This window comes from Chlamydotis macqueenii, chromosome 13, assembly GCF_036417535.1.
Source record: "Chlamydotis macqueenii isolate bChlMac1 chromosome 13, bChlMac1.mat, whole genome shotgun sequence".
NCBI lineage: Eukaryota > Metazoa > Chordata > Aves > Otidiformes > Otididae > Chlamydotis > Chlamydotis macqueenii.
Window position 1 is genome coordinate 18,589,367 of NC_141568.1, and position 20,460 is coordinate 18,609,826.

At 40.7% G+C, this 20,460-nt stretch overlaps 1 protein-coding gene across 2 annotated transcripts in view; it reads right to left on the bottom strand.

Annotated features, from left to right (window-relative positions):
- Positions 1 to 9,093: 9,093 nt before the first annotated feature.
- FTO (FTO alpha-ketoglutarate dependent dioxygenase) overlaps positions 9,094 to 20,460 on the bottom strand; it is a 236,324-nt gene continuing 224,957 nt past the window's right edge. For both annotated transcript variants that reach the window (XM_086758073.1, XM_086758072.1), the window contains one exon: positions 9,094 to 12,819. In XM_086758073.1, coding sequence (XP_086614199.1) covers positions 12,669 to 12,819 — 151 coding nt within the window. In that variant the 3' untranslated portion in view covers positions 9,094 to 12,668. The remainder of the gene's footprint in view (positions 12,820 to 20,460) is intronic.

Below are 20,460 nucleotides of genomic sequence, written 5' to 3' on the forward strand. Positions count from 1 at the left end.
AAAAACACGGCTCTTGCTGTGTGGAAAACCCCTCCTTTGACTCCGGCAGTGGCATACCCACAGCATGTCTCCAGTTTCATTTTGCTAGTTTGGTCTGGTTTATATTGTAAGAACACAATCCCCTATGACCGACTATTTATTTATTTTTAAATAAAACAGATCAGGTGTATTAATGTTCCATCACCTGCTCTTACTGCCCCATCCTGGGAAGCCCCCCCTGCGGTACACGGTGGATATTTCAGGGGAACCTTATTCATCCCAATATCCCTCTGAATGGCTCTTGCTACCTGTCTGATTGCGAAGGAGTTAAAATCCTAATTTTTCCATCACACGGCACTGTAAAGATAAAACCCTTTTATTGCAGCTTGGATCAAACCCTCAGCTCGCACCAGCGTTGCTCGGCAGAGCATTTCGTTTTCTTTTTACACCATATTTTAGCAAATGTTGTGTTTTAGAAGATAAAATGATAAACGGCCTGACTTAAATGACCGGAGGGCATCTACTTTCCTGCTACTCTATTTAAAAGGTTTCTGTGAACATTTTACACACCTTATTGTGTGGCTGCGGCTGTCTAATAGCAAAGGAAACAATAGCCTCTGATGTCCACAAAGGCAGGGCATACCACACAGGTGCCATGTTTTACAACACCACTATATCTTGTCATTCAGAAGTGCTCCCTGAACAAATTGCCTGTCATATTTAAAGATAAAATCTGACAGTGCCAGAGCTGACAAGTAGTCCTCAGCCCTGACACACAACGCGGAGCTGAATTTTGCTGGATTCACTGTAGACGGATTTGTCTTTAGAGATTCACAGCAAAGCCAACCGCTGGCAGAGCAGCAAAAATTATTTCAAAACATTGGTAAGTGTCAGACTTTATTAAATGATTGCTGTAAAAAAAAAAAGTAAAAAAAGCTTCTGTGTTAGCTTTAGAAAGGAACTGTACAGAAATGTTTTTACATATTTTACTTCTCCCTAAAATAATGATGTGCAGTGTTTCTAAATAATAGAAAATACTGCAGCACATTTCAGGAAATCTGTTTTCATTACTCCTTAACACTGGGAAATATTTACACTCCAGGAGCCTGTATTCTTTTATCTTTCACCCCGTGAGGCTCTGAAAGGTGTGTACAGTAAATAAGAATTAAGAAGGAATGACGGGGCCGTTGCAGTAATTACCGTACACTGCTGGGGTGGTTACTGGGGAACGTCGGAGGGTTGCCTTGGGTAAGTAAACACGATTACCTCAGTGCTGTTCACCCCCAGCAATACCAACGGGAATAGAGGATTTACGTTAGAGCACTATTAACCACAGCGGCAGCGGCAGACGGGCAGAGGGGGTCAGGTACTCCAGAGGTTTGCTAAAATCCCAGCCTGTAGCTCCTTTTTGTTTTATTTTAGGGTTTTGAGCAGGTAAAGAGCCACACATACATTCATCTGCTTACACAGCTTTTTGTAACCATTTTATGCCCATTTTTATTGGTGGCAGCAGGATGGTGAGAGTGAGAGAGCTGCAGCCACGTTTCTGAAGGGGCTGTGATGCCACTGTGCAACTTAGTCTTCTGACAAACTGGTGCTAATGTAGGAACCTGGGCCAGGAGTACCAGTGCAAGTGTCCTGGGTATCCAAAATGGATGACTGGTGTCAGTAAAGCTAGGAGCAATGACTGGAGAGCCTACTGTCACATCTTGCATGGAAAATCGGCATGTGCAGAAGGCTGTGGAATTACAAAACTGAGAATTAAGTAGTCAGAGACAGGCAAGGTCTCACCTACCACCCACATCTCCAATTTATATTTCAGCCATGGACTGGCCATGGAAGTAACACCTATGAGAGTGATAAAGTTCAGGTGGAGCTCGAGCCCACCATCTCCACCATAGCCACCTGCGCCCAGCCCGACTGGGACTTCTGTCCTGGGACATGCTGAGCCCTAGGAAAGGACTGCTCAGGTGTGAACTCTCGTTGCAGGCCTAACTTGGATTTTGGCAGCCCCTTCTGAGCATCTCTTTTACTGTACATCTCAGCTGCCTCCCTGAACTTCAGCCCCAGGGGTGCCTCTTGTGCGTTTCACCTGTTGGAGAAAAATATCTGTTGTCATCACCAGCTGCCCTTAGCACAAGAAGAAAACAACCCAGGCTTTACCAAGGTGACCCACACAGGGACACTTGTCACTATCTCCAACAGAGAAAAGCCACTTGTGTGAGCTTCATTCTCTGTCTCACACAACTCTTCCATGGCATGGACCTACCTACTAGTCACTTCACTAAAAAAGCTTCCTAAGTAACTCCATCATCCTGTTTCCTACAAAGCACCACTTTGCCTTAGGAACAGCGTTAGCAAAAGCTGTAATTGTCATTCTCCCAAGCTGCATCAAATCTTATTTAAAGACGGATCTCCCCTCAATTTCTCTTAGAGGCACTTTATCCGAGAGAGAACCAATCCATTATTGGAAGGAGCTGTTCTGACCCCATTAGCTGGGCAGATGTGTGTTTGAACTGCAGACCTCTGAGCATCCTCAATCCGAGATGAGCTCGCTCAGGCCACCGCGTCGCGAAGGGAGCCATGCTCAGAGAGCCCTTTGCATGCCGCTCTGTACCACAGCGGCAAGTGCCAGATGCACGCTGAGAGAGCAGCGTGCCTAAAAGGTGACTGAAATCAGTGAAGATAAGGCTATGCAGACAAATAAAAAAGTCCTGAGAGTGTTATTTTGGACATATACTTTGCTTAAAAATCAGCATTGGAAAGAAATTCCCCATGATTTGGAATTCTCACATTGGCCTGTACTGAAAACTAGTGTGTAATATGGATTTTTTAAAGAAGACTGCTCTGTTCCCAGCCTGCTTCATGCCTGTTTGATTCTGGCCCTCTAAGAATACTGGAACCTGCATAATACGAGTGTTTGTAACCTTTGAAAGTGGAAATGTCATAACTTAGTCTTAGTCAGTTAATTGTGGCCCTGACTCTAATGAAAGGGCTGTTGCCCAACAAGCTTTGCACTACATTGATTTTTCTTCTATCACCTGGGAGTTCTGGTAAGAGAACAATACATCTAATAGTAGCAGCAAAGCAAAGAAAGTAAGGAACAGCCAGCTCTTCAAAATAAGTAGGTCAAGCCACAATCAATTTCCAGATTTGAAATTATGTTTTAAAATTTATGTTCAATACCAGACCTTGTTCTATGTCTATCAAGTCAAAGCTTTTACGGTTTAAAGTTCCTGAACAGCTGCTTTATCAGGTAGCCCAGAGTTAGGCCCCAGAGGTTAAGCAATAAAAGAGAAACAAAAATAACTTAACAGTTTCTGCAGCTAGTTGAACCCAGCAACAGCTCCTTAAACAGCTTTTACATTCCTACGGTTTGAACTGCCATACAGCCGCAAGATACACTGAAAAGCTATGAATTTGCTAAGTAGGATTTAACTTCCTCTTGTTATTAGAGGTCATTAAATTTATTAGATGTTAGTAAATTCCTTTTTAACAGAAAATATGAAGGCTTATAAAAGAGTGCTCTTTATTTTCACCCTAAAAATTAAGATGCAACTAGGAATAGGATAACAACAGGAGCCTAATTTATGAAGTGCTGTTAGTTCCAAGATCTTCGTGACAGTCATGCAACAAGTTTCACACATACCTGTTGAAAAGACATATAATTGTGCAAAGAGGATATTTATAAATTAGATGAAGACTTGAATGTGTGCTGTCTTTAGTAGAAAATGTGATGATTCAGTTACACACTCTAAAATCGTACTCTTCACTCACTGAAAAAAACAAGTATCCAGAGTAATATAAACTCCCTCAACTTCTTTTTACCTGTTTACAAACTCAGGGCAGTTCTTCCATTTTGAGAGGATGGTTCTTTAATTTGAACGATCTTGGAATAAAAAACTGAACACTTTAGAAGATGTGTAGTGAAAAGCTCTTCTAGTTATGACTGTATTACCACAAAATAAAGACACTGGCAGATAAATTGCACACCTGCAACTTCAGCAATATAACTTGAGACCTTTTGAGAAAGGAAGTCTTATTGCCAAAGGGAAAGAAGAATATCTTTCAGCTATAGCAGCGTGTATAACCTTTGTGAAACTCTTATTTGTGGGGTGATAACTGTATGTAACAGGGTGCCAGAGTCTTTACGATGAAAAGACAACTACAAGTCCCTCTCCTCAAAGAGAATTTAGGTTCTTACAACAGATTTTCTATGGAAAGGATGGAATTAGGGGACAATTCAAAATTCAACAAGCAAGGCATCCTGATTAGTCTCTGCTTAATTTTAGACAAGCTGCTCTTGAGTGTGGAGACTGAAAGCGCAGAAGATGCCTGCTCTTGAGTGAAGAGGAGTGAAGTCTCCTTGTGCATGTATCCCTCCAGAAAAGGCCCCCTTATAGTTGCATTTTTTTTTTGAAAGGTCACTACTGCCATGTGTTTTACCCATTTTTATGAAAAAATGAGGAATAGGAAGATCTAGGGAATCTTTGACTCTGAGAAAACATGAAAAAAAAGGAACCGCTTAAGAGACTCTAGATCCCAGGGATGCTCATCTTGGTCTTTCTAGACACATGTAATAGATGTTACAAAAAACTGTAAGACATTTCAGAATAATACTGGTTTTGCAAATGGGTCTCCATCCAGTTGTCTGTATACTGACTTCTGGTTAAATCAATTAAACTTTTTCTAAAGCCAAGGAAAGGATGTTCTGGGCTAAGAAATCACATCTTACCTCTTGGATGCCTTGCTGACTCTAAGCTGGAGCATCTGTGAATAATGCTGTCAAACTCTTTTTGTCTTGGAGACTCCATTCCATCCTGGCAGGGAATAACTGTTATTCACACTTCCATCACCTCTTGGCTGGAATCTAGTAATGCAGAGTAACTCGGGCACACCGCCTTTGGCATTAGGGAACTCCAAGTAACACAGAACACTGCAGTGCATCTCAGCCGCATGGGCATGTGCACATCAAATGGTTCTGCTGTAGTCTCCAATGCCACTCTTCAGAGCATCAAATGAAATTTGCAGTAATGGTCCTTGCCTTGCTCTGCGACCAGAATCTGGGGTTGCCTGGACTTTAGGCTATCCAAGCCCTGAGAAGGAGACAACTGATGACAACTGTTCCTTTGACACAGTAGAGCCCTTCACAAAATCTGCTGTGAGGGGGAGATAAAAATGTGAAATCAAGTTCTCTACAAACAACAGACATCGCAAACCTCACCACCTTTTACTCTATGTGCAAGACACATTTCTTTGATATTGCCTTGTTTAACATCACTACATATGTTTTGAATTGCAAACTGTACTGCAAGAAACTTAGAACAAACCTTTTATACACGCGAACAGGTTGATGCATTGCTGGTAGGCACTGAGTCCCTACTCACATAACATAAGGGTTTGTGTCAAATACGGGAAGTGTGGGGTTGCACAGCCAGAAGAATACCTTCTAAGCCTAGTAGTAGAGCCACGAATTTCTGCTGAAGAAAACACTATTACAGGGAGTAGAAATCAGTCATGTCCATTTACGATCTTACCAAAGTAAAAGAAATTAATCTGCCTTCTTTACTAGAAGACTTGCAATATAGTCAGAATTCATTTCCATTAATTTCAAGAGTAACAACGAATTCCCCATTCTCTCTTTTATCTATTTACCATTATTAAATTGTCAGCATAAGCAGATGAGGATAACTATGCCACCTAACTTGGACCTGCGATACAGTTCAGGTGGAGAGAGATGCCCCACTGAAGCGTAAATCCAGAGCACCTTTGAGTTTGCTCCTTTGAAGAAACTTACCTCAGCATATAGGAAGAACACAGAAATTAATTTTCTTATGTAGGCACCTGAAGTTAGATGATGTGAAAAATACACTTCTTCTTCCATGCACTGCAACAACAAGGTATTGAAGACAAGACCTAATTCGTCTGGAGAACAACTGATAGACAAACAGATTCTTTAAGTAGTTTATTTTATAAATGTCAGTAAATTAGCAAATACATAACACAAATTTCAATATCACCATGTATCTCGCAGTGTTCTATAAAAAGTCCCTAATAAAAACTACATGTAGCCATACCAAATAAGCAAGGAACAAAAATATCCTAGTAAATTGGTTTGAAAATAAATGTACTTGAGAGAATGCTACCTGATACACAGCTTTTAAGTTTTCTCACTTTAAAGTCATGTCAGCCTAACAAGGAACACAACGTGTTAATACCATTACTGCTAATACTGAGACAAAAGGGAAAGAAAGGGCCTCGGTGGATAGAAGAGAAAGAACAGCAATGAAAGAACTGTGGAATGCTTTGATAATGTTTGGGTAATAAATTATTAGGATGTTCAGCAAAATAACTAGGAAAGTAGTGCTGTCAGGAAAGTACTACCAGACTACCAAATAGGTACCAGACAAAAGTGCTAGCAGGTGCACAACCAGCATTCCAGTTTCTTCCAGTAATGCATCTTCACCTTGATAAACAGCACCCATGCCCACAGGGTATTTTCTTAAGAGCTTCTTAGCACGGCAGTTCTATCACCTTGTGGACATACTTAAAACAGAGCTAAAAGAGTGTGGATTGTGTTGTATTGTACTATATTGTATTATATACTGCATATCTGCATATTCTCCATGCAGTAATTTAATGGTTCCAATAAAACATACCTTTCCCGTTGAGAGCTTGGGACTTGGAATGTAACTGAAAGTTTAATCAAATATTAGGAGGCCTGAAAGATCTCTATTACATGAGATGTATTAGTGTATGTCACGCTTATGCAATTAGATAATATTTTAAATATGATATGAGGAGGACAGATTCGATTTCCACTTTCAGATACATCTTTGGAGAAAAGAAGTTCCGTGGAAGCATCTTTCATCTGTAAACTGAGCTGATTAATGGGAAGTAGTCGAGACACACCAGCGATGGAGGGTTATGAACGCTCAGTGCCAGCATCAGCAGTCATAACACAGCTGCACTTTTGACCTCTGCCTCAGTTTCTCTGTGTAAAGCATCCTGAGATCTCAAGATAAAAAGCTACTTAAAAATATTATTACACTTCGATGTTAAATTTTTCCGTGAAGCTTTTGAGCAAAGGATGTTGTAAAATTTATTCGCATTCCATATATGTTATATTTGATGGATACAATGAAACAGGAAAAAAAAGAGGAAAAGCTTCTGAGAATATATAGAGGATTTCACTGCGCTCACTTTTTCCTTTTTTATGTAGACATTAATCTTCCACGAGCTTCTCAGGACATGCTGGAGAGCAAAAAGCCCTAGTCAGACATGCTTAGTTTCAAAGTTTTGTTACTGCTCAGAGAGAGAAATAAATGTATACTATAGTAACAACAATGATCACAGCCCTTTAAATGACTGGATAGTTTGTCTTTGAATGCAGCTTGACCTCAAAGAAGCTTTAATGGCTTTTGACAGGTTGTTCCACTGATCAAGGGACATGTATGAAAATAACTGCCTACCAAGCCCTGATTTGATTTTAAGAAAAGAAAACTGGAGGTTAATGGTAAACAGAAGTTGATTGTTCACATTTTTGCTGAAATAACTCTATCTGACCTGTTCTTAGAAGCAGTGAAATAAAGGATAATGGGAATCCTATACACCTGACTTTTTACTTTAGCCTCTAATCAAGGGGACTAATCAGACCAAGATGTGTTGGCATGGAAGCAAGTATTTGCTGATACGGAGGGGGAGGAGAACAACTTTTGTGATCAAATTCTGATTCATCATGGACAAACACTGTAAAACCAGTGGAGTATGACAGGATGTAAACCACAGGATAGTACATATGGCCTTTTCTATCACGTAAATTACGAATGCGATCTCCAAAGCAACAAGAAGATAAACCATAGTCTTCATGTCATATATGCAGTGCCCACACCCAAACATCAGCATTTGAATGCGGCAATTTTATCGCTTATTTGTTGGCTTTTATTTGACATGTTATTCAGCCAATTCTGCAGCCTGAATAAGTTTTTGCAATTGTATACATTATCTTTTGTTCAATGAATGCCCCCAGGCTAAGGTGAAGAGGACAGGTGAATGTAAATTAAGATGCAAGCCCAGCCACATTGAAGGTGATGAGTCTCAGTTTGGGCTGCAAAGAGAGCAGAACAGTGGTTCTACCTCTGCCCTTACAGGTGCGGTGAGGTGACAGCCAGAATTGGGCAGGTTGGGAGCCCTCAGAAACACTGAATGTCAGTGTTTTTGCCTGAGTCCTTCATCACCCACCTCTAAAGCTAGATTAGTGTAGGGCTGAGCTTTTCGCACCACTGTGGGGAGTGCAGGGGTTGTCTTTTTTTAGGGTGAGGAAACTCACTGCGAACAGCGTTCTGCTTGTTTGTCTGACCCTTCCCGCAGCAGCTCACTATTCCAGTGGGATAGCTCAGAAGATGAGTTGCAGGAACCTGAATCTCAAATGGGAAACAGATGTTGAGTGGAGGTACTCAGCCCACGGAGGAGTAGTAAGACAGAGGTTGAAGCTGGGGATCAGGGTTTCTCACGCTGGTCACTACAATGGAACAACCACTCCTCCCAACTCTGTCACCTTGGTGCAAGAAGACCGTGGTCAGCTCCTAGGAGAAAGCCGAGAACCAGCTGTCGGGGGCACGAGGGGGATTAAGATGCCAACATTAGTTTTGCCCCAGGTGGTAACAATTAAGGGAGAAATCCTGACCCGCACTGTACAAGTCACTGCTCGATGGCTCCCATATGAGCTCAGCTAATAAAGCTGCGGCCTTGAGAAAGCCCATCCCTTGCATCCCACGTGCATCTCATCTCATCTCTCTTCCCCTCCTCTCATCCCGGCTTAGACATCAGCTCCTGGGCCAGTTTAATCTGTTATGTTAGCCAAAATTCCACTGCATGACCCAGGGCTAATGGAACAGCGCTACAGGAACTGAGGAAGGAGCAGCGCCCGCTCTTAACACACTCCAATATTTTATCCATCTCTCTTGATGGATTTTAGTATTCATTTCTTTTTTTTTTCCTGTTATGGCACTGGAATCCCTGAGCCTGTCCCACAGCATTAAGAAGTCTAGTATGATTTTGAAGTGCATCTTGCATCATCACCAGTGAAACAAAAAATGTATCCAGATGAAAATAAGACAACAGATTTGGATATTTATTATGTTGCATGTTACCCATCCTGGACAGTTTCCAGTCGGTGATTACTCAAGACATTCTTATTTACACTTTAGATAATCAGAATCTGCTGTAAAGCTCAGAGCATAAGCACAATGCCTTTAAAATCTACTGTACTGAGATTAATATTTTTTATTTACATAACCTTTTAACAAGAAGAAAGGACCTAGAGGATAAAATACTTTAATATACAGAGATATGAATAAAGCATTATAAAAACATTTCTAATTACATTGCATAACACAGCAGTTTTCTATCAAATACTTTAAAACGGCCTTTACCTTTCATCCCCCACATTACAGAAACAATAGAAGTTTTTCATTTTCTGCCAACATTTTCTTTCTATCAGTATAAAACCAACTCTGTATCAGATTTTTTAAAGAAAGCCCTTGCCTCGAGCATTTAATTTGTATTGGTTCCATGTTTAGTCAGTAGCTTTTGTAAAATTGATGAATATTGTCTAAAGGCAAGTGCAGACAGGCAAACAGATCTGTATCTTCTGTAATCCATTTAGCCTGACGCACACGTGCAAGTGAACTATTTTACCTTAATTCTTTCATGGCCGATGAAAAGTAAATGTAAGCAAAGTCGTGAACTTCACCATTTAAAAAGAATCACTGAATCTCATGTCAGAAGCTAATTTATGCTCTCACCTCTTCCCTGAAAAAAACCTGACCTTGGTCCTCCTGCCAGCATCCAGAGCATCCAGACTTGGCAAACGGTTGCTGTAGACAGAACATCCATTAGAGGCTGTGTCTTTCAGCTCATCCAAAATGGAATTGGGTTATCTAATGCTGGGATATAAATGGATTGCTAAAGTATCATTGCAACATGAGCCAGATTACAACTATTTGAATAAAATAAAGAAAACTTTAAAGTTTTTGTATGCTTCTAGTAAGTAATCCAAACACAGCAATAATTTACACTTGATCTGTCACTTTTTAAATAGATATTTACCTGTAAGCATCTTCTCCTCTTGGGGTACCCTTTGGCATTACTGCATGCTTCAAACAGCTCCATCAAACTCACCCGTGTCTTTGCTATCAACTCCTGTGGGCTTTGGAGAGATGAAGTCTTCTTACACCTCTCTATTTCAACTGAACTCAATCAAGTTACACTGATTTAGACGATGTGAGACTGGAATGCAGCACAGAGCATTAATCCTCTTTAACCACTTGATTATTGGTATTTTGCCAGTGAATCTTAGGTCTTATCCACTCCAAAAGTGTTCATTTGTCTATGTCATTGCCATCCACGGCTCTCTGACTGCACTGAGGCTTGTACTAGTTCAGCTAATTCACTAGCTTCTATCGTCAGCACAGGCAAGACCCAGAAAAATGTATTTTTAAAAATTCTATTATTGCTGCCAGCGGTTTCCTAAAACAGGGAGAAACCCAGTGTTTTCTTTTCACTACTGCTGGAAATAATTATTTGCCAATCATTTTTTAATAGCTGTGCCTCCACTTCAGCTACAAACTACAACATTGATGTGCCTTCTCTACCTTTTGTGGCTGCCAGATTCATTTCAATGCTGCCATCTCCATGGTTTCTAGCAGCGCTTAATTAAACACAAAATAATCATAAAGTAACAGCATAAACAAACAAACAATCCCCTCAAATGCTGTGTTAACAGTGTTACATCATTAGCTTGTTTGAATTCATCGTGCTCATTTCCAAAGTAATCTCTGTTTCTGTGAGGACTGCCTTTTCAGAAGCAGAACTCTCACATCTTCCGCTAGCTTTTCTCTAAGCGATCTCCAAAGTCAACAGTACTTAGCGTGGCATTAATCCAAAGAGATGCTGCTTGCCCACTGGTAAAGCCAGCCTTAGCTAGCGCAGGAATGAAAAAGCTGTGCCCATAACATAGTATTTAAAGACGTTAAGAAATCCGTGGCACGAGACAACACATAAATGTGTGGATCAAGGCTGTAATAATAATCAAACTGACTTTAAATAATTATTTATTCTTCAGGGAGTCTTTACATTCTAAAGGGTGGCTAAACGGTTTTCGAAGAAGTCCAGGATGACAATGAAAATGCTTGACAGAGGTCTTTATACTTTTGCTGGCACAGCTACGCTGAAGGTGTTACGAGGCACAATCTCCACTCGATATAATTGTCCTGGCAAAAGCTGGTAGGTGTGGACTCAGTTTTATACCACTAAAACTGAATTTATGCTGGCACAGCTGCTTTAGCTGCAGGGAGGTCTGGCATACGTTACACAGTCAAAAGCACAATTTTCGGCAGTGCAAGCTTTATCTGCACATGGAGTGCTCTGCCAGCATACGCTGGTATGCTTTGGGTAAGCCTGGCCTCAACGGTGAATTTAAACAGAGATTAATGCAGGAGGCGTATTCCTTTCTTGGTGTCAACGTCAAGCTTTGACTCCTACTGGTTTCTTTTGTAGTGGTCATACAGGCTGAGTGCTGTTTCACCATCGTATGATTTTCTTCTGCTTTTTATGGCAAAGGAAAAGGCGTGCACCAGCTCAAGTTAAAACAGCAACCTAACCAAACGAAAAAGCGCTCTCATTCAGGAGTGCCCTGTATCATCCAACACACAATTGTTCTCTTTATAGCATGTTCTTACGAAACAGATCTCAAAGCTTCTTTTCTCATACTCTTCTGGGTTTGTTCTCATAGATCTCACTAGATCAACATGGATGCTGCAATGCCCAGTATCACACAACCTAAATGTAATCTGTCAGGGGACCTGACACCCCAAATGAAAACTCTTACTCAGGTCCATCAGCTCTTTAGACAATGGCCTCGGAAACCTGGCCTCAGAATAGGATTCACAACATGTAGAAATAAAGCAACAGTTAGGAGCCGAATTCTGAGTTCCAGGGAGCCCCGGAGCTACAGATCCACACCAGAAACTTCTCCCAGCACTACTCAATTGCCATGATGAAAACCAGCAAGGAAGTCTTGGGATCCATGTCAGGATGCTCCACCAGAGTTCCTCATTGGAAAGAAACGCTCTAATGAGGAGCCATCGCATAAAGGACTTTCTCCACTGTCTCTTGCACCTCTATGTTAGTGGATGAAGCAGTCACAGCTCTATTCTGAAGACACCCAGCAGGCTCACCCCAAGCTGGCCTCTCACTGGGGTGCCCAGATCATGGATTCTGCTTTGTCACAGGTGTGAGCTACACCTTGCGTTCCTCAAACCTGCTAAGCCAGAGGTAGTTCTAGGCACTTGTGGAAGCTGCAATTCAGATGCCAGGGGAACCTGTGGAAACACAGCTATCCATGGGCTGTAGGGTTACTGGGAATTGGAGTGGAGGAAGAAAGAACTCAGGGCCAGTGTTCTGGACTGCAGGTCTTAAAAGCCACCTACTTCTGTAGATTTGGGGTCTGGTCTTTATTATGAGACCATAACTAAGGTACTGTGGTACTGTGAAGAGCAGCAAAATCTGCATTGACACATAAAATAACACACGATCAAGGAGTCATAAATCTGAGAAGATTTATGTTAAATTAAAAGGCTTTGCTCCAAATGATGAGCATCAATAATTCCAGGCTGGAAGGTCACTTGTTATTTTACCCGCTGAACAAGATACTGTAGATTAGCAATTACTTCTTCAAGATCATATGGCATGGGCATATTACATTCATCATCTGTCCAGAAGGGATGGCATTCTGGTTTCTGGTCTTCCGGCAAGCTCTCTGCTGCTTCTGACTGGCATCTGAAAAGAAAGGTAGGCAGATGAACTACTTCAGTAAAACCGTATCAAGAAACTGAATACTCAGCGAGGATACATTTGTGCGTTAATTTAAAGAGAAAGATGATAATAAAAAAGAAATACCACATCTTTTGACCAAATGGATTGTTCATTTACAGTGAAGTTGACTTCTGTCGCAGGCTTTGTATTTTCTATAGGGATTTCTCAAAAAGCCAATCACGGAGAAAACTCAGTTAGTGTACCTTTAGACGGTGAATTATTTTTTCATTATCTCAGCTGTTATTTAAAGTATGTGATTAAACCATTATCAGATTTAAATGTTTGCCGGTTTCCAATGTATTACTAGATTATTGAGAAAGATTAAACTGAATTTACTGCATTAAGGTCAGGGGGGATAGATTAAATAATATTAAAGAAGCCGGACTCGCTTTGTAGATTCTGGAGATTTACAAGTGTATCAACCTGCTTAGCTCTGAAAAAGGCAATATAAAAAGAGAAAATTCTATAAAGATAAATGGAAATGGAGGTTAATAACAACTTCCAATGATGAATAGGTGGGCAAAACTTCAATAAAATTAAATTAAGGGGTTAGTGTATGTTAGTCTCCAGAGAAAATGTTTAAATTACAGTGTTTTTTATTAAATGGATTATTCATCAATACTAGTGAAGTCTAATTATAATATTCAACTGAACTGCAGCCTGCAGAGGGAAGTTTTATAAGTGGCAACCGCCACATCTCTTAAGATTAGGCTGTAATATAACATGCTGCATCAAAAAAAATTGTCACAGCTCCAGGAGGATTTCTCCCCCTCTTTTCTCCCCTCCCCTCAAACAATTTGCATGGTGCTGATTAATTAGTTAATATTTGCAATGGGGAAAGACAAAGAAAAATGCTAGGCATTACTAGAACTTTGGTACGTACTGCAGGTGTATGTCGTTCTTCAAGGAGATAACACGCAAATTGCAGAAATATATTTTTACCTCCTGTAAGACAGTTTTTAAAATTCATGTTCTATAAAGCACATGTATGTGCCTTTCATCTCTGTAAAACAAACTCTAAAAATATTGACACATGCAACTTCTCTACACCGCCAGCCTTCTAGAAGAGGCTGTTTCCCCATGAAAGATGTCCTCTTCTCTTGGGAATTATTAATGGCAGCCTAACCCCTGGGAGAAAACATACTTCAGCTTTACACCCATGTTGGTGCGTGGTTAATTGCCGCACCAGCATCCTGGGCACTCAATCCATCGTACATTACGCTGCAAGGACAGTATTAACACGTAACATTCCAATATATCTTCAGCTCTCCACATCAGCCCCTGATAATAGCATCTGTTAACACGCACTAAGTACTATTATGTAGCACATCACTTCATAAATAATAAGATTAGCCGACCTCAGGGCCCTGGGAAGAGTAATGTGTTTAAATGTTCTCATTATTTATTTAAAACAAGAATTAAAGGAACAGAAGCTACTTGTGACAATCCTCTTAGCATAAATATTAAACTGTTTGCATTGATAAGCTGCACTGTACGGAATAACAGAGGATTTGTTTTGCCGGCTGCTTTAGAACAGTTGTTAGAGCAAACGCAGTTCAGTGTATGAGTTCTGAGAGGTACTTAACTGATTGTACCATCATGTTCTGAAGACATTTTCCAAATTATAAAAAGGAACAGGAGAAAATGGATATGCAGGGGAAGCTGAAACTAATTACAGCATAACTCTATAAGGCTATTAAAATCTTGCTTTATTTTCTGTCTTGGCACAAAATAATACGCTCAATTTGCTGGCTAGTATAAGATATTCCAGTTTAAGCATTTCATTCCAAAAGTGGATAAATTAACCGTGTAGAGATTATTGCAGATGACAAATGAAGAAGCTCAGCCGGGAGATACTGCAGGTATGTCACGTGGCCTGCAAAACCCAGCTTCGAATAATAAACATTCCCTCTCACACATCTGCTATTAACACCACAGGTTTCACGGAGAGGAAAAACGTACCGGCTTTTAGCTTTTTCATCATTTCACAGCCCTGTTTTTTAACTTTAATGTCCCTTTTTCCCCCTCACACAAATGGATTGACCAGCTTTTCCCTCACCTGTGGGGTCTGGGCCTTCACGTCACTGTAAGCATGTCACCAGTCACGGTGACGCTGTGACTGGGCAGCCCAGGAGCAACTCTTCCAGTTGCTCCTTTCCCTTCTCTGTTTTCCTTACCAGCAGAGCCACCTCTGAAAGGTCACCCCGCAACCAAGCATGTGCCTTAACTTCTAGGTAACCACGCGCTTGGGAAGTTTTAGCTGTATCGCATTCCCCGCGAGGGATTAGGGGAATGGAAGTGTGTCAGGTCCTTGGACCTCCTCTGCAAGCCTGATGACAGAAAGGCATCGGTGCACTGCAAAAGTATGAAAAAAGGGGAAAGCACTGCCGTAAAATTCCAAGTTCTGCAATCCCACAGCTCCTTTGTCTTTTTGCCCAGGATTTCTATTGTTTTCCTTTATATCACTCACAAGAATAGCAGTGAATGTTACACTTTTATATTTTTGACCAAAATTACAATCCCTGTGCTGGATCTGCTGACATCAAAGTCACCTCAAGTTGCTCATAGACATGGGGCTGGGTTCTAAGCAGTCATTGCTGGGCCTGGTGATGCATTGAGCAATTCACCTGAACGGCATCCACAAGTCACCCAAATACGTACTTTCTGAGACAGAATTAGGGTGCAAGAACAGTCTTTTCCAGATGAGTATATTACTATTGATTTTAATAAATTTCAGTGGAAAAATTGTTCCTACAATGGTCTTTAATTTGTAGCAGAGCAACAAGCCTGAAGATCCTGCAAAAGGACAGCAACATCTTAAACGGAAGCAGAACAATCACTTAAATAATTGCACAGAATAATTTCAAATTCCTTTGTATCTGGTGAAAGATAGCTAACATAAGTTAGCAATGATCACTCAGGATAAGCAGAAATTCTATCCTTTCCCAGATACCAAAGAATTTATGAGGCTCCGTGTGGGAAACACTGCCAACATCGAAGTATGGTGGTAGTGGGAAAGTACTAAGATTTATAATATTATAAGTTAATTAAAATATTATATATATATAAATTAAAAACTGTTATTTGAGTTAATAAAGTCAAATCTCCAAAAGAGAGTAGATTTGTGTATATTGCAGGAACAAAATGTGTTAGGAGTGGAAATAACACAGGCTCTGCGATACAGATGCCCAGTCAAGAGGCATCTTTCATACTGCATTTGTGTCAGAAGAGAAAAACTGCCATAAAATATTTCAGAGCAATTCAGCTCCAACACCTTGCTAATATGTGTTCATCACCATATTACAGAAGGGATGATTCGCCTGAAGATGTGCAGAAAAAAAAACCTCCATGCTCCCTACTTTCTTATTAAAACCACCAAGACCCGTGCCAGTTACAATTAAAAAGCCATTTCTAAGGAACAGTTAGTTACTGGTGCGGTGGACATTCTCACTACCTCTCCCCTGTAAACTTCAGAGATTTTGGATCCCCCTTCTGTCTATTTTTGCCAAATGGACCTTGCTCATTAATATTTACCAACAGCTGAATAGCAATAGAAGCTCAACTAAGTGATGACCAACATCTGCATGCCTGTATGGCAACTGACGCTGCTTTCCCTGGGAAGGGGCTCACTTCACCACGGGCGGGTCGGCATTCACCAAAACAGACAGTTGCCTGGTTGTGGTCCCCTGGGCCGCGGTGACAGTTTGATCATCGGGATGTCAGCTACATCAGAGGACACTGATCACAAAGCTAAAATTAACCATGCTAGCTAAAGTGTGTGTTAATTATGAGTATGCAAGCAGTCAATAAAAGGTTAATGCAAAAGTCAAAGGATAAATTTCTTTCAGTATTGCATCACTCTACTGACTAAATGACTAACATTATGCTTTGTTTTTAATCAATATATTTTACAGTAATGCGTGAGCCATTGATTTGAAAACCAGACTTCTTTGTAAGAGTTAAGTTTTGCAACTATTCACTAATAAGTATCAATACACTCAAACCATTCTTTTTTTCTCAGAGCAGATACTTTTTTGTTCTGTTGTCAGGAACAGGAATGCATATAAACCAGGAGGCAGCCCTGGGTTCTGCTGATGAATGTGATTAATGCAAATAAGAGTTATTACCTAGGAATCTAAATAAGGTACTGTTAATTAGAGTCCCTGGATTCTATTGCACTGTTTGTCTACTGCAGAGAAGTGCAGTCAAATCAGATCAATAGGTGTCACTTTGCGACTCAGGCTCCACGGAGTGAGGAGATGATATGACCAGCCCAGTTCCCGAGAGGGTACTAAATTTAGCTGCCTACGCCTGGCAGTTTGAAGACCAATGGAGATCACGTGGAAATTTGTAAGGTAAGTCGAGGAACATGGGTCTGGCCATCTGGTCAGAACGGGAAAATGGGATATTTGCTCTGCATATACAAAATACACACTCACCCATGCATGCTTACTCCAGCATTCCTCACATTATTATGTTTTGTATGGGAGTTATTTCCTGCCTCCATTCACGCTAGAATAAAGGTGTCACTGAGCTGTTATTCAGTTCGCACAGAGCTCCAGCCAGGATCAGGTATATCAGAGGGAAACCATTCCTATGCTCTCCTGGGAGCATTTTTTTTCCTGGAGACCTAATCTAAGACATGAGATTTACATAGGGAGCTGGAGCCAAACTTGTTTATAGTTAAAAATATTTTGAAATCTTCATTTCTGGTTTGGCTTATTTTAGAGGAAATAACATATACAAAAATCAGTATTTCAGCTGGAACTTCACCAAAACGGAAGGGTGTTTGGAAAACGGGGGTTAGTTAATGCCTCATCATGGCACAGGGTTAGCATGGGATGTTTTCTGATCTCTTTGTTTCAAATCTGTAAAACATAATCAAGCCAATAATTTACAAATCTTTCTCTTGGTATTATGATTAACTTTCATAATTTGTACCCTAAAAACTGTTTACTGGAAAAACAAAGTATGGAGAAAATGGAAACTTATTGAAATACAACACTATGAAAGATGTTTTCTTCATATGGCTGTAAATGCTTTGTCTTTATCACCAACAGAATTCTGGGTTTTTTTTCACACCAAAATGTAATTTTGAAAGTTAGTGAGCTGAATACAAACCGTGAACCAAAGATTTTCTTAGCTTATTTAATTAACCAATCAGAAAATTGTCAGCCTTGGCAGAGAGTATTTCTTTCAGTTGTTCCATGCTTGTCCCTGCTGTGACTCCGCACAACTAAAACCTTCCCAGGTTTACTCTGCCTTTTAAGAACAAATCAAATTACATCAATATTTGACTTTGCAGACTGGATTTCAGAAGTACTGGTCCCAAACAGGCAGTGAAATGAAGTGGCCAGATGGAAAGAGCACAGTGCTTCATTCTTTTGAACATCTAATCCCCAGGGTACTCCCAAGGAGTCTGCCCCATTTACATTAAGTCACCGCTGATGTTCTTTCCTGCGCTGTAACCAGAGCGTGCCCAGCCGTAAGTAACGGCTGGGACCGGGACTGCATTTATAGAAGGGACAAAATGAGTTTGTTTCCAGATAAGAAACTTGAAAAGAGAATGCCAGATTTCGGAAGGGTTGGAGGCAATACTAGTTAAATTTTAATCCAAGAAAAAAACCATAGAATCATAGAAACATAGAATGGTTAGGGTTGGAAGGGACCCTCAAGGGTCATCTAGTCCAACCCCCCTGCAAGGAGCAGGGACACGTATCAGCCGCACAAATATGCAAGTACAAATACACACGATGGCACGTTAGAAGACGCTTCCTGTCTGCTTCTTTCAAAACTTGACAATGGCTTGTGTCACTGATGCATTTGGCCGTTCCTGCAAAACCAAAGTTTACAGTCGCTGACCCAAGAGCCTTACGCCTCCGAAGTCAGCCATTCCACTGGAAATGAGGACGCTGCAAAAATATCCTGAGGCACCACTGGTGACATAGTAGGACAGGCTGAAAACAGCCAGCGCTATCCTTGTGTGTCCTTCTACAAAGTGAATCTCCAGCAGAACCCATTGTTCGGTACTGCCCTGCAGAGTGCATTTTGCTGTTCCACGGAGAGGTAGGGGAGAGATCAGTGAACCTGACACTGAAGAGATTTAAGTGATGGTTCCATGAACTTGAAAATGCCAGAGTTCCTATTATTACTCAAATTGTAAATCAGGTAAATATCAGAAAAACTCAAAATTGTCAGTACCATCCAAATGTTGAAATAACAGCAACCAAAGCACTGGTGGAGTCCAAGTGCAAAGAGTTTTCAAGTGGTGCACCGATGTTCCACGTGTATTTGCAGAAACACAGGAAAAACTCACAAAAGTATTTTTAAAGAATGTTTTGCTTTCCCTTAACTGTAGAGAAATTAAAATAAATTTTCAATGGTTTTTTAGCTACAATATTAATTAAAATATGTAAAAATATATTTCAGTCTTTCTAATCTATTTAGCTGACAATGTGGGAAAGGATAAGATCTGCTGCACGCAGTATCTTCAGCTACAGAGTGGGGATTGTAAAACAACGCTCCAAAACCTCAGAAACCTTCCAGCTCCAGGTGGGAAGAATGGAAGAAGAGACACAAGAAGCTCCTTTCTCCAATATATTAATCCGCACTGTGGGTGAATTAATAAACAGAAATCTACCCAAAAGATCCTTCTGATGAGATTATCAACGACCTTCCTCACCACGTCCACCGCCTCCACCCTGCCAAAGGGGAACACCAAGTTGATGGCACTGCAGCAACCGTAATACCACCAAGAAGAGTGCTGCCGTCAGATGTGCAATGTAAACCCGACTTCCCCGGACAGAACCTTTCCTCTCCTTTGTGGCCTGTGTCCAACAGACCTAGAAGCCCTCCATGAGAAAATCAGCGCGCCTCCCATTCCCACAAGAGAGCGGCTGTGTGGGGCTGCCTCCATTCCGTGTCTGTTTGCTTTTTTAATTAAGAAACATCACTACTCTCTATAAAGTGTAGGAGGTAGGCAAATCCCCTAGAGAAATGTTGAATAAATAACACGGCATTTGCTGAAAGATGAAGTTTAATCCAATTTAACCTATAGGTCTACAAATGGTTCCCTTTCAGCCCTGTTTCTCAGATGCTTTTGTTTCCCGTTTTCAGAATAGTACGTATACGAGCAATGTATCCTGACTGTATGAGAAGCACGTTTATACATATTTATAGACACACTCCTTCATACCCATACTTGCAAAAAATCCCAGCAGTCCGAAAGAGACAGCATTTAGGCAGAAATTTTCAGCACCACAGACGTGGATTTAGTTACATACTTTTCACGATCAGCAATGGGATGCGAGTTATTCCCTCTATGCTGAGAATATTTGCCTTTGACTTCAAACAATGTAGAAATATATCAACCTCAATATAATTTATACTCTCTCAAAAGGAGCCTAAAATGCTGTAAGCCTTTGCCGAGGCATATGATCTTCCAGTCCCCTCTGTTGCTCTGTATGATCAGCTGTTTTATTTCACTTCCGATCCTTCCTTGCCTATGACTTTTTTCAGACAAAGAAACAAAATGTCTGCTATACGCTGAGTATAAACACAGCTGACTTGTTTTCCCCGAAGTATTGATTTTATGCACTTTTAAAA